The sequence below is a fragment of the Podospora pseudopauciseta genome (assembly GCF_035222475.1).
Source record: "Podospora pseudopauciseta strain CBS 411.78 chromosome 5 map unlocalized CBS411.78m_5, whole genome shotgun sequence".
Classification (NCBI taxonomy): Eukaryota; Fungi; Ascomycota; class Sordariomycetes; order Sordariales; family Podosporaceae; genus Podospora; species Podospora pseudopauciseta.
In genome coordinates, this window is record NW_026946665.1 from 1,574,229 (window position 1) to 1,587,247 (window position 13,019).

General features: G+C 53.8%; 3 protein-coding genes across 3 annotated transcripts; 2 read left to right on the plus strand and 1 right to left on the minus strand.

Annotated features, from left to right (window-relative positions):
- Positions 1 to 221: 221 nt before the first annotated feature.
- Positions 222 to 1,262, plus strand: QC763_511570 (uncharacterized protein; the record flags this gene model as incomplete). Its single annotated transcript, XM_062913713.1, has 3 exons — positions 222 to 254; positions 310 to 729; positions 793 to 1,262. The coding sequence occupies 3 exons, from the start codon at positions 222 to 224 to the stop codon at positions 1,255 to 1,257; spliced, it is 918 nt and encodes a 305-aa protein (XP_062765050.1). The 3' UTR covers positions 1,258 to 1,262.
- Positions 1,263 to 2,726: 1,464 nt separating this feature from the next.
- Positions 2,727 to 8,478, minus strand: QC763_511560 (uncharacterized protein). Its single transcript, XM_062913712.1, has 8 exons — positions 8,080 to 8,478; positions 7,616 to 7,996; positions 6,246 to 7,564; positions 4,601 to 6,187; positions 4,309 to 4,534; positions 4,111 to 4,251; positions 3,069 to 4,041; positions 2,727 to 3,011 (listed from the first exon to the last, which is right to left on the minus strand). The coding sequence occupies exons 4-8, from the start codon at positions 4,806 to 4,808 to the stop codon at positions 2,826 to 2,828; spliced, it is 1,734 nt and encodes a 577-aa protein (XP_062765051.1). The 5' UTR covers positions 4,809 to 6,187; positions 6,246 to 7,564; positions 7,616 to 7,996; positions 8,080 to 8,478; the 3' UTR covers positions 2,727 to 2,825.
- Positions 8,479 to 8,822: 344 nt separating this feature from the next.
- Positions 8,823 to 12,263, plus strand: QC763_511550 (uncharacterized protein). The gene is made up of 2 exons (XM_062913711.1): positions 8,823 to 11,320; positions 11,375 to 12,263. The coding sequence occupies exons 1-2, from the start codon at positions 10,733 to 10,735 to the stop codon at positions 11,861 to 11,863; spliced, it is 1,077 nt and encodes a 358-aa protein (XP_062765052.1). The 5' UTR covers positions 8,823 to 10,732; the 3' UTR covers positions 11,864 to 12,263.
- Positions 12,264 to 13,019: the final 756 nt, after the last annotated feature.

Genomic DNA, 13,019 nt, shown 5'->3' on the forward strand with positions numbered 1-13,019 from the left:
TCCCCAATGCATTACCCCATCCATTCTGCTTGTTTGCCGCCATCACACGCCAGTCTTGCAACATAGGCTGATATGACTCTCGGCATATAAACAGATACGTTTGCCCCTTTTCTCCAACTTTTTCTCCTCATCGTTATCTCCAACACATTCTTCGTCTTTCACATCTGTTCCCCTCCCACAAACATACTTCACCACTGCTTCACTCTTCCAGTCAAATCACAATGGTCTCCGTCAAAACCGTCGCCGTCCTCGGCGTAAGTTCCTCTGTCCCCCACTCCCTCACTCTCTTGAAGACTAACGAATCCCCAGGGAACCGGCAACCTAGGCCCCTCCATAGTCCACGAACTCCTCTCAGCAGGCTTCACAGTCACAGGCCTAACCCGTTTCTCCTCTACCAACTCCACCCCCGCCTACCCCGACAGTGTGACTGTCCACAAAGTCGATTTTGGATCTTTTGACTCCCTTAAGGATGCCTTTTCAGGCCAGGACGCTGTTGTCTCTGTGGTCGGCAGCCCGGGGGTTTCAGCCCAGAGACTAGCTGTTGACGCTGCTATTGCTGCGGGAGTGAAGAGGTTTATCCCGAGCGAGTTTGGGGTTAACACGCGGAAGGTGAGGGACAGGCCGATGGGAGCGATACTGAGGGGGAAGGTGGAGGTGGTGGATTATTTGATTGAGAGAGAGAGAGAGATTGAGTGGACGGGGGTGAGTACGGGGTTGTTTTTTGACTGGGTGAGTTTTTCCGCACAACAACCATAGTACAAGTTGTGGGAAAGGGATGCTGATATTAGGTAGGGTTTGGAGAAGCACGGCTTGAGCACCATCAGCCTTGACGATAAAACATCGTCGATTGTCGACTCGGGAAACGAAAAGTTTCAAGTGAGCACGCTTGCGCAGGTGGGCAGGGCGGTTGTCGGGGTTTTGAAGCATCTGGAGGAGACGAGGAATAGGTATCTAGTCACGTCGTCGTTCCAGGTGTCGCAGAACGAGATTATACAGGCTGTGGAGGAGCTGACGGGGGAGAAGTACCCTGTTGTGAAGAGGGAGAGGGCGGAGGACTTGCAAAGGGCTGGGGAGGAGAAGCTTGCTGTGGGGGATTATAGGGCTTTTATTGATTTTCTGAGGGCGTATAATAATGCGGATGGGGCAGGGAATGCGGTGGGGGAGGAGGAGAGTTCGAATGGGTTGGTTGGGTTGGAGGAGGAGGATCTGAGAGAGTGTGTGAGGGGGTGGTTGGTGAGGGCGGGGGTTATTTCCTGAGTTTGAAGACGAACGGCAATAGGGAGTAATGTTTCTATATCGTTAATCTCAGTTTGATCGAGTCTTGGCTGATGGGTCGGAATGGCAGCATAAAGTCAGTCTCATCGTGATTCGTATATGCACCACCGCCTCTCACATCTGCCATGATTCTGCCTTGACCTTATCCCCCAACTTTCCCCCCGCTCCTACCCCAAACGAGTATTAGTAACCCTCGGGATGACCTCACTCTTGTCTTTCGACAACTTCATCGTTTTTACTCGACCAAAACTCACCCAACATTTTTTGTTTTCCCCAGCCAAGCGCTCTACATCTTTACCGCTCAATCCTCACCACTCCCTAGGGTAAAATGGATTACTTCGACCCACCACCACCCTACTCGCCTCCCTCCTGTCCAACCACCCAAACCTCACCACCACCACCACCACCAATACTATCATCCCAACCACCACCACTACTATCTTCCCAACCACCACCACCAACCTACAACCCCATCTCTATCCCCCCCAAACCCCCGAGCAAACCCCCCAGCAAACCCCCCAGCAAACCCCCCAGCAAACCCCTCAAAATCCTCTCCCCAAATTCCGAACTCCTCCTCCTCTCTCACCTCCTAAAATCCCACCCCTGGCCCTCCTTCTACGGGCCCCCTCCCCAATCCCTAACCACCGCCTTATCCATCGCCTCATTATGGGGGAACACCCCCCTCGTGCACTCCCTGCTCTCAACCCACGCCTGTAAGATCCGCGATACTGTCCACTCCACAGCCATCCACGCCGCCCTCCGCGGTCCCTCCCCCGAATTAGCAGTTACCTTATTCCGGTTCTTCGGCCAAGAAGCCTGGATCCTAAAAGTCAAAACCCAGGATGGGATGACCGCGCTGCATGTAGCAGCCAGGAATGGGGTTCCTGCCGTGGTGATTGAGGAGCTTTTTGCGGGAGTGGGAAAAGAATTGCTGGAGGAGCGGGATGGGAGGAGACGGACGGCGTTGCATTTGGCGGGGCGGTTTACCCATCGGGATACCATTCGGGGGTTGCTTAGGTTAGGGGCTGACCCAAAAAGGGTGTTGGAGAAGGAAATTTGGGAGGGGGTGGAGCAAAAGGAGAGGTTGGGGGTGCTGGGGTGTTGGGGATTGGTCTATCGGGTGTTGAGGGAGGAGGTGGATAAGCTAGGGGGACGGTTGGAGGTTGATGAGGTGGTGATGGATGGGGGTGCTAAACAGGCGGAGAAGGTGGTGGAAGAGGAGGAGGAAGAAAGGGTGTTGAGTCATGGGAGTTATGCCGGCCCGAGCATGAGCCGGACTGCGATGCCGCTCATGTTGTTTTCGGACGAGTATCAGGCTTGGAAGAGGGGGTGTGATGCACTACTCCAGGAGTCGAGGGCGCAGAGGGAGAGGGATGGGAGGAATGAGAGCTGGATGTTGGATGTTATGGGCCGGAGGCCGAAGGGGTCACGGGTTGGGAGGGAAGATTGAATTGAAAACAGACACCGCTGATTAAGATTTTGGGATTGTTATCCTAGGGTATAACATGTACCAATCATGGCCCGATTGATTACTCCTTCTTTGATTCGATTCAAACAGCCTGGATACGCTCGGAGTGATCACTGGCGTTGCCCTTCTCTGGCAGGGTTTCGTAGGGAGTGCCTGTCGTGTTGGAGCTTTCGGCTCGGAGGATGCGAGAAAGGCCGATTTCGTTGTTGATCTCGGCCATTCTTTCAAAATCGGCTGCTGCGGTCCCTTCAGAGCCAAAGATGATGTCCTGAGGTTTCTATCAGCTTGGGAAGATTCAGGGTTAACTGAGCGGGAAGAATCTTACCATCTCCTCCAGCGTCAACCTCTTCGTCTCGGGCACCAAAAACCACACAAACGCCGCTCCCATGTACGTCAGGATACCGAACAGAATATACGTCCCGTAGGTAATTCCCTCCAGCATATCGGGCGTGACTTGCCCAACAATAAAGTTATTCATCCAGTTGCTCGACGCCCCCAACGCGACACCATACGGCCTCGTGCTCAACGGCCAGATCTCGGCGACGATGATCCACGCGCATGGTCCCCACGAGTAGCCAAAGTGGATGACAAACAGCCAGACCATGCACACGGCTGCCCAGCCAGCCGCCTTGTGACTCTCCCACTGGTCGATATTCTTCGCGACAATGACCGCGATGATGATATGGCATGTCGCCATGCCAATCGCGCCAACAGTCAACACCGGCTTGCGCCCTACGCGATCGATCCACAAAACCGCCGGGATGGTCGCAATAAACATCACAATCCCAACCACGCCCGTGGCAAGAAGCGAGGTGGAAGTATCATCCAGGCCGAGCTGTTTGAAAATCGAGGGTGCGTAGTACAACACGGCATTGATCCCGCTCCACTGCTGGAAAAACATCGTCACCGTCGCCACTACCACCCTCTTGAACATCGCCCGGGTCTGGAACAGTTTCTTGATGCTGACGAACTGGAGCTTGAAGATATTCCAGGCTGTCTGCTCGCGCAGGTTGGGGAACAGTTCCGCGACGCTTCTCTTTTCAAAGAGGGACTGAGCCTTGATTTCAAGGAATTCGAGCTCGACCAGCTCGTGGTCTGGCGAGAGTCCTCGGAGGGAGGAGAGGACCTGGCGGGCTTCTTCCTCGCGCCCGTGGTGGACGAGCCAGCGGGGGGAGAAGGGCATGAAGATCATGCCGACGAAGAGGATCACTGCCGGGGCGAGCTGGAGGCAGATGGGGGTGAGCCAGGCGGCGTCGGATTGGGTTTCGGCCGAGGTGCCGCCGATGAAGTTGGTACCGCTGTTTTTCTCTTGTCAACGACCTCCCCCCCTTTTGCTTCGTTCTTTCTTGAAAACACCGGAGGCTTACTAGTCAATCCAAAAGGAAATCATGATCCCAAAGCAGATCGCCAACTGCTGCGTCGCCACAAGCGCACCTCTCACCTCGGGGGGAGCCACCTCGCTGTTGTAAATGGGGATAATCATCGCCAACGAACCAACACCCATACCCCTATTTTCACCGTCAGCAACTTGTTCTTTTTCGTGATGATAGATGGGGGGAACTCACGTAATAAACCTCCCCGCCAGAATGGCATCATGTCCCACCCCCGTAATCGCCGTCGCCTGAATCACCACCCCAAGCATAAAAACCGCACTAGCAACCAGAACCGAATACTTTCTCGACAAAACCTCGGCAATAAAACCAGAGAGAAGCGTCCCGATCCAGGCGCCGAGCTCGAGAATGGCAGTTAGCCACCCCTTCTTGGTTGAATCGGTCACGTACTCGCCCATGTCTACATCCAACCTGTGGTTAGCATGAGTTGGTTGGAAAACAAGGGGAGGAGAAAGTAGGCAAATACGTCGTTCAAAAGCCGGCATGGCCAGAATGCCACTAAACATCCCCTGGTTGTACCCATACAGCACACCACCAATGCAGGCAAACAGCGCGATGCGGAACACCCTAAAGTTCTTGATCAGGGCCGAAGGTCCAGATTTGCCCATCAGGGTCTCGCGCTTGTGGAGGGCTGCATCGTAGAATGCGCCTGCGCCGGCGTCGGCTCCGCCCATGGTGTGTTGGCTGATGTGTTTACTTGCTCCTGTCTCAGTGAGGACGATGCTGTCTGCTGTTCGATATCAAACCAACCGCTGGACCAGATCCACAGAGTGCATGTGAGAGAGTGTGAGAAAGCAAGTAAAGGGGTCCAAAAGGTCAACAAAGCGGGGAGGACCCCCAATATATTACTGCTGATCTCTTCATGTAGGCGCAAACCAGTCCCCCTTCATCCGCCCACATGGATAAGGTAGATAGACTCTGACCGGATGGAACCTCAGTGTCACCACCCACCTCGTCTCTTGCTTGCCAATGGGCCCATATCTTCCAATTGCCCGGGAACCGAGTCCAAAATGCGAGTATCTGTCGTGGCACGTCCGTCCGCACCCTTTCCTCTTCAAGAAGGAGGGAGTAGGACTGGGTCTCAAGCTTGCCTGTCTCTATACCTTAAACAGGCGAGCGTAACATTCCCGCACGAATCAGCAGTGTGAACCTGCAGTCACTGATGCTGATCGCATCCTTCCAGCGCACCTCTCTGCCGGTCATGGTTCGTAGGAGTCTAGAGCGGTGGTAACAGCGGCAACAAGGCTAGGATCATGGCTCCCGGGATGAGGGGTAAACTCAATCCAACTTCCGGAGATAGACAGTGTCAATGTGACCGTACTTTTCTTTCCCGGATGAATGGGGGAATGTGGGATTATGATGGGGATCATTGGCCAGGTCGGACGATGCGATGCTGTGTGCTCAAACTCGGGAATTGGAACAGAGGAGGCCAAAAGCATCAGAGGCCGGAGGTAATCACCACCCGGTGACACCATCACGCACTCTCTCAGTCTATCCATTGACCGCCAATCTGAGAATCCGAAAGACTTCTTTTATTTGTGACCAACCCCAAAAAGAGAGCACTTACACCACCACCATGCCGCTTGACATGTCGTCAACAAAAGAAGCCTCTTCAAGCCACCAGCCAAAAGAACCATCTTGCCAAGTTCCTCGGCGCAGATCCTCCCTCTCGCTCGCGCGGCAACTGCCTGTCATGCCACACAGTAGCACAGGAAACAAGCACTTGTGTGGTTTTTAGCCTGAAATGCTTGGCCTGCTTGCTTCAACTTCCGCCGCGAGCCCATTGGACAGCTCTCGGGACCAAACGCTGTCATTCGCTGGGCAAAAGCCGTTGACAATATCGATCGGGCCTTCTTTCTCTGTCGGTTATCTTGGTTCGACGGCAGACACACACTCGTCCTCTTCTTTGTACGGTATAAGAGAAGGAGTTTGCCGTGATGTGTGGCGTCTTGGTGTTTTGTGGGGGGAGACGATGACGAACGGCAGCTGCTTTGAGTCGTGCGGGTGGCTTGGTGGCTTAACGGCGCGCTGCGTTAGCGCACTTGGCCAGTCTCTTGTCTGTTCAGTCAGCAAGAGCCCCCTGTCTTTTGTCTTCTTCGGTGATAACTAACCCGAGCCAGTGTTGAGGTCTGGGAATATTATCCCGCCATGGAGCGCCAGGAGCAGCAAGTAAGATGTCAAAGACGTTCGGCCGAGGCTTGCCGACATCCTGGATTGGAAAGGCAGTGAAGACGGGACTGTACTTTTGACAAGACCGATTCCTGATCACCTCGATACCCCGGATGACCTATGCCTGCCCGCGGCATCGGTGAGCTGAATCTGCCCGTCATGTTGGTGGTGCGGGGTCTATAAAAAGTCGAAACATCAAATGAGGGGTAGCACGCAGGTGAGGTGAGAAAGTAAGTAGTAGGTGTGAAGGCCGCCAGCCCTCAACCAGACTGGCTTTGGGAAACTCCTGGGACCGAGACCGACACCGAGGTCAAGAGACCTATAATTCTCGTGAAGGTTACACCCCGGAAACCATCGGTGGCTTCGCAGTGCACGTTGGAGACTCTCAGTTGTGAAGTCGAAAATTGATACCGATTTGGGCGAGAAGACTCGAGATAAAGCCAATCATCATCGAGGCTCAGCGGATCTGCATGACCCTGTTCCAACAGTGCCCAGAGAGGCGAAGCCAACAGAGAGTACATAAGACTGCGTTTAGTCATGGCATACGGATGGAGAGAAGGGGAAAGTGAATATTGCGCGCCGCTCGCCAATGTTTGGAAGTATGGATGACAGGTGCCAACTTGCAGAAGGGTCACAGTGGCCAGTCTATTTCCGCCGACAAAGTGTCAATATCACCAAGTTCCAGACTGCCGGGTGTGATATTCAGCTCATGCATAATAGTATGAATCATGAAACGACGATTGAGATGCTGCAAGTGCCAGATCTGTATCGACCATATGGCTGGCCGAACGTTGCATATGCATGATGGTGCAGTCTTTTTGGATACCTACCGACTGCAAGTTTGACAAGAGACACAGCTGTGATAAATATTAGCGAACCAGGCGAGATGGTTCTTGTTACAAGCATGAGGTGCTGCTTGAATGCCCTTCCAGATGGCCGTGCTGCTCCCGGTGTCCGGCCGGTTCAAAGTGGGGTTGTGTGACCGGCACCCGGCGACCAGTCCCGGCGGGGTGCCGATGGACCGGGCCGGTGTCCACTTCGCATCAGTTAGCTGCTTGTACAGTCTTGCACTGGCATAGCTCATGTCAAGTTGATTACATATGTAACACCAAGCCACTCTGTTGGTTCATTGGCGTAATCGCAGAACCAAAATAAACCCAAGTGCCGGCCGGGGTTTAGTCCAAGAGGATGGCAGTAAGGATGTGATGAGGCAGGGTTCGAACCAACAAAGGTGTGTGCGGGATTGATCTTATCTCCTGGCCTTATCTTGATAAGATTGCGGCGCGAGCATCCATTCAGAAGCTAGACTCACGAGACGAATGGTGAAACGGAAACTCTCGAGATGGTCGCACAGGATGTTGGTGAGTACAGGTTCGAGAAGGCAGGCCGGGCCCGAGTGCAGGAGTCACGGTCGTCGGCCGGCAGCCCGAGTGGTTGCGGGAAACCAAAAAAAGATGACGGGACCGCGAGCTCTCCCACGCATATCTGGTATCACGCGGGAGATTGACAAAGATGACCAGAAACGCAGCCGAGGTCGACGTTGGTCTCGCCCAGGTCAAAAAGTTTCGAAACAAAAACGTTTAGGGCCGGCCGCTCTGTCAGGCCGGGTCTTGACTTTGGCCGTTCCGTCAACTGCCGTGCTATGCAGGTGTGGTTGGGTCAGATGTATGTAGGTCGGGGGCAGAAGGAGTGACTACGGTATGTCATAAAGAGAGGGGCATAGTCAGCATTTGGCAGCGATGAAAAGAGTTGGTGGGGTTGTTGAAGGGTGGTTACCACAAGGTGTTCTGCCTCCTCCTGTTATGCTTGCGCGGCTGGGTTGAGTTGGAAAATATTCCCCGGAGGCGTGTGTAATTCCCCTTCCCATGGAGCTCGTACGCCTTGACGAGTCCAAGTCCCGGAACTACTCACATGTGAGGTTACATGAAATGGCATTCCGGGAGTTGCCCAAAAGAAAGTTGAGACGAGAATGAGGCGGAGTGATGTTGTCTTTGTTGACGGGTAGGTGCCAAAGAGGCAGAACGACTGGGCAGCCAGGGCCTGATGAGATGAGATGAGATGAGATGATTTGTCTGCATTTTGCTGGGCAGTAAATCCAATTTACGATCATGCCTCGGATTTTGGAATACTGTGTAAGAAGTTGTGGGTGCTTCAAACAGCAAGAGACAATTTGGGGGTCGCAACTGCCAAAGCATCGCATCTTGACGAGGAAGAAGCTTGGACCCCAAATCCATGAAAGACGGGATGGGGGGGGCAAGTGGAAAATCCTTAACAATTCTGCCGCAAACATCAATGGCAGTCTGATAGTGAACGCTGTGCAACCCCCAATGCTACAGTGAGTGATGCTCCCAACGGTGATGATCGTCCCTTGCAGCTTTGTTCCTGCCGCCGACAGGGATCACAGATCTTGTGCAGCCAATAAACACCAAGCCAGTGGATCCAGAGCACGTGCGCCTTCCCAAAATTAGAGCGGGAAGGCAGGACGCCAGGACAAGCAAGCCCCACTCGCTACCCGCAAGATCGATCTTCCAAGCAATTTGACGCGCGCCTCTGTCCCGTCAGTCCCCGTCCGTCTCTTTCCTCTCATCAATTGCCCGGAGAAGGCAGCCAATCCCACAGCTCTTTTGTTTCTGAGAGCCAGATTTATTTCGTGTCATCTCGTCTACTGACAGCCGACAACACGCCTCCAGCAGATGGCAGTCCATACTGACTGGCTCGCCAGTTGAATTCCACCGTGTCGCAGGTTCCACGTTGGCGCTGTACCCCGCGGCTACCCACCAACATCACCTCTCCTCGCTGCCGGGCCGAATTACGTCAAAGATGTTTTCCACGGCTGCTGCTCTTCTGCTTCCGATTGTAACATTGCTACCGAGCGCTACAGATGCTCAGTCCCTGATAATCTCCTTTGCCGCTCTAATCTCGCGAGACGCTCTTTTGCCGCCTGTCGCGCGCCAGAGCTCAATGCCATTGTTTCCCTTTCTCGATGCCTTCTTGGTGAGCAGTCCCGATCGGTGGGATTCCGGGACACTCTCGAGGACCGGCTGTTGGGCCTTGTGAGACCAGCCGGCCAGTCGCAGAATCGCCCGGCCGGATTTTGATCGCCTCCTCACAAGGCCATCAATGGCCTCCATTATCAGGTCCGGTGTTTTCCTTGTTTACGGGCAGTGTAAGGTAAGATAGGTAGGTGGTATTTGTTGGTTTTGGATTCCGTTGTTGTTTCTGACTGATATCCATCTCTCTTGAGACGGCAATTACGCAAAACCATGATGGATGTCGAGTGCGGCGAGAGGAGGCTTGGGTACCGTATGCACGAGGCTGGCGGTAAACTCCTACGAGCCGCTCTCTGGATGCTGGTACTATTTTTTGCACACGCCTGCATGTCTTCCGCTTCCCGCACCCCACAACAGCCATTCCCGCTTTGGGATGTTCTCTTCGAGATACTTGTGTTCTCGCTGCATCTACGAGAGCTGGCGAAGTCACGGCACAGTACCGCACCATGCCCTAAGCGAACGGTGAGAGAGAGCCTGTTGGGTCCTCGACACCTACCTACCTACCTACCTTACCTACACACCTCATCACCGTTGCAAGTGTAATCTCGCGTTTTCTTACCTTCTCTCTTCGTCCTGTCTCTTGTCCTTACTGCCGCCAGTGGCCGGTGATTTCTCTTCTATTGTCACCTTATCCACGGACCCCCCCCCCACCCCCCCCTGTCTAGCCCCCAGGTCCTCTTCGAGTTAACCGCCCTACGAGTACTTCCGCGTGCTCCACAGGGTCTGCTTGGTAGCCGCCCGCTCTTCAAACAGACGCCATTTCGAAACCCATCAGCCATTGGCAGAGGCCGCTGGCCGCTCATCAAGGTCTTTCAGATACAGATGCGTAGTTTCATCAGTCCAAGCTTTCTTGTCACTATACTGCTTGTTTCAGATCTCCTACCCCGGTCTTGGGTGCCCTTCCCTTTTTGGCAACCAGAGATCAAAGCCTGGGTCTTATTCTCTTTCCACCCTTGTTTCTTTTCCGGTCTCCATCTTGAGCCTGAGATACTATAAGTCGACCGCCTCTCCTTCTCTCCTCGGCCGGCCTTCTCTAGCCAGTCATTCAGTCCTCGAGCCCTTCGACCCGCCTCACCGCGACCCCTTTCTTCTTTTTTTCCTCTCCATTGTTCATTTTGTCATTGTCAGGTTTTCCTACTCTGGTCTCATCTGGTTTTCTGGTCTCATTTGGTCTTGAAGAGTTTCCTCATCATCGTCTCCTTGTTGTCATCATCAAACTGGGTTGCCGGCCTACCTTTTCTTGTTATCGACAACAACAACTACACCATCATAAACCGACCCACGAAGCCCGCCTGATAGGTAATACACTCGACCCGGGCCAAACAGAAACGCAAGATCGTCACCGCACCAATAAGGACCGAGGAGGCGAAAAACATAGCATGCCCAACTTGACTCGGGCACCAAGCAGCAGCGGAAGCAACGCCAATAACAACAACACATACTACCATTACCCCGACGTCACATCGGCGCCCGACACAATGTCTTACTACCAACCCACCCGGCAGCTCTCCGGGTTCTACTCGGACCTCACCACCACCGCCGGCGGCAACCCCATGATGGCCGCTTCGTACGATCCCTACGCTGTCAACCCCGTCGGCCATGCGGTCCCGTCCCTGCAGATCCCCACCCACCACCAACCACCCCACATGGGCGGGCCAGTAGGAGGCACCCTTCCCACTCAGCACCGCGCTTCCTCGGGGGCGTGGAACCAGGAAGACGACCGCACCCTCCTTGCTCTGAGGGCGATGGGCAAGAACTGGAACCAGATTCAGCGGGAGGCCTTCCCGGGGAAGACGGGGAACGCCTGCAGGAAGAGACACGAGAGGTTGATGGAGAGGAGGGGACAGAACGATTTCGACAACAGGAAGCTGGAGAGGTTGTGCAAAGAGTACATGAGCATGCGCAAGGAGATTTGGCAGCCCTTGGCAGCGAGGTGTGGGGAGAAGTGGAACGTGGTTGAGATGCAGGTTTGTGTTTTCCCCCTCCCTTTCTTGCTTGTTCCAATACTGACAAGTGAAAAGTGCATGTCCAACGGCCTAAAAAACATCCAATCCCACGCCCGCGCCTACGCCCGTCGTGAGAGGTTAGAGACTGGCCAACCTTTGCCTTCGAGCTACGACGATGACATTGGGCTCGGGGCTCTCACTCCTATCGACGATGTGGCGGAACAGAGTTATTCCTCTCCTGAAACTACGGGGTCTACGGGTGCGCATAGCACTCCCGGCGCGGCGAGCAGCAACGGGAGCAGCGGGCATGGGATGGGGCATCACTATGGGGGCATGCCGCAGTATCATCAGAGTTATGGGCATCACACGGGGTATGGGCACGGGTACAGCAACAGTGTGTCGAGCACGGGGACGGCGTATGGTGGGCAGCAGCAGACGCAGCAGCAGAGTCAGAATGGGGGGCAGAGTCAAGGGGCGAGTCCGTATATGGGACACGGGGGGAGGTTGCCTAGCGTTGGGGATATGGGGATTGATGCTATGCTTAATCGGGGGCAGCAGCAGTGATTTGGTTTTCTCTTTGCCTTTTGGGATAAGGAGTTTTTTGGTCGGGGGTTTGGCTTCAAAAAAGGCGTTCGGGAGGTGGTTGGGTGAGTTCGGAATTGGGGTTCCGGATCGGGGTCGGGTTCGGGCTTTACTGTTTCTTCTTTTTTTTCTTCTACCTTTTTTTCTTCTACTTACCTTTTCATCTTTTGGCAAGGCGTTGGGTTCCGGATCGGAGGGATTTTTCTTCTTGTCTCTTGTTCTGTCTCTATCAGATACCACACCATTCCTTGGCATTTTTCTTTTTTCCCCATAGTCACCACTTTTTCCTTTGTCTTAACTCCTACTTATCATGTCATGCTATATGCTATAGAGAAGAAAAAGGGGATGGATTGGATGGATTGGATGGATGGAATAATGGGAGGAAGAGATTTGAATGAAATGAAGAATTGTTATGTTTTGATCACTTTTTTTGGTATCTAACGCGGGTGGTTTCCCGCAATAATTGGCGAGAACCGGTGAGGTGTAAGTCGATTGTGGTGGGGGTTCTTGGTGACGAAGCGGCTGAGAGCGGCTGAGAAGCAGGTTGGGGGGGGGAAGGGGTGCAACAGCGACGACCGTTGGTGGGCGGGGGCGCGGACGGTTGCACGTTGGTACCAGAGTTCAGATTTGGAAATGTGGACCAGTGTATGTGGAGTACGCACGTAGCAAAAGGCTCAGTTGGGACAAGTTGACTGTTGTGGAAAACGGCAAGGTTTGTTGATGGATGAGGTGAGGCGGTGGCACGGGGGAGAGACAGGGGGGAGGGGAGGGGTGTTTACATCAAAAGATTCGGTATCTCGGGCATTTGGTCAGGATGTAAACTCAGGTTCCAGTTCAGTTCAGTGTTCATGTGTGGCGATGAGACAAAATACCGTAATGGTGAGGAATCACTATATGGCAAATGTCTTCCTCGAAACGAAACAACACAAGTGTAAGATGGCGGCGGCGCGGTGGTGGGCTACTTGCTCCGCACGGCACCAAACGGGAAATAACACATTCAATGCATGCTGCGAGTCATATCTCGTAACCTCAAAAATATAATGAGCAGCGGGCGGGTATCTGAGTGAATCCAACCCGGCCCTCAGGCGGGTGTGAGACTGGTTGGTCAAGAAACATCAACTGCGGGGAATAACCCCCC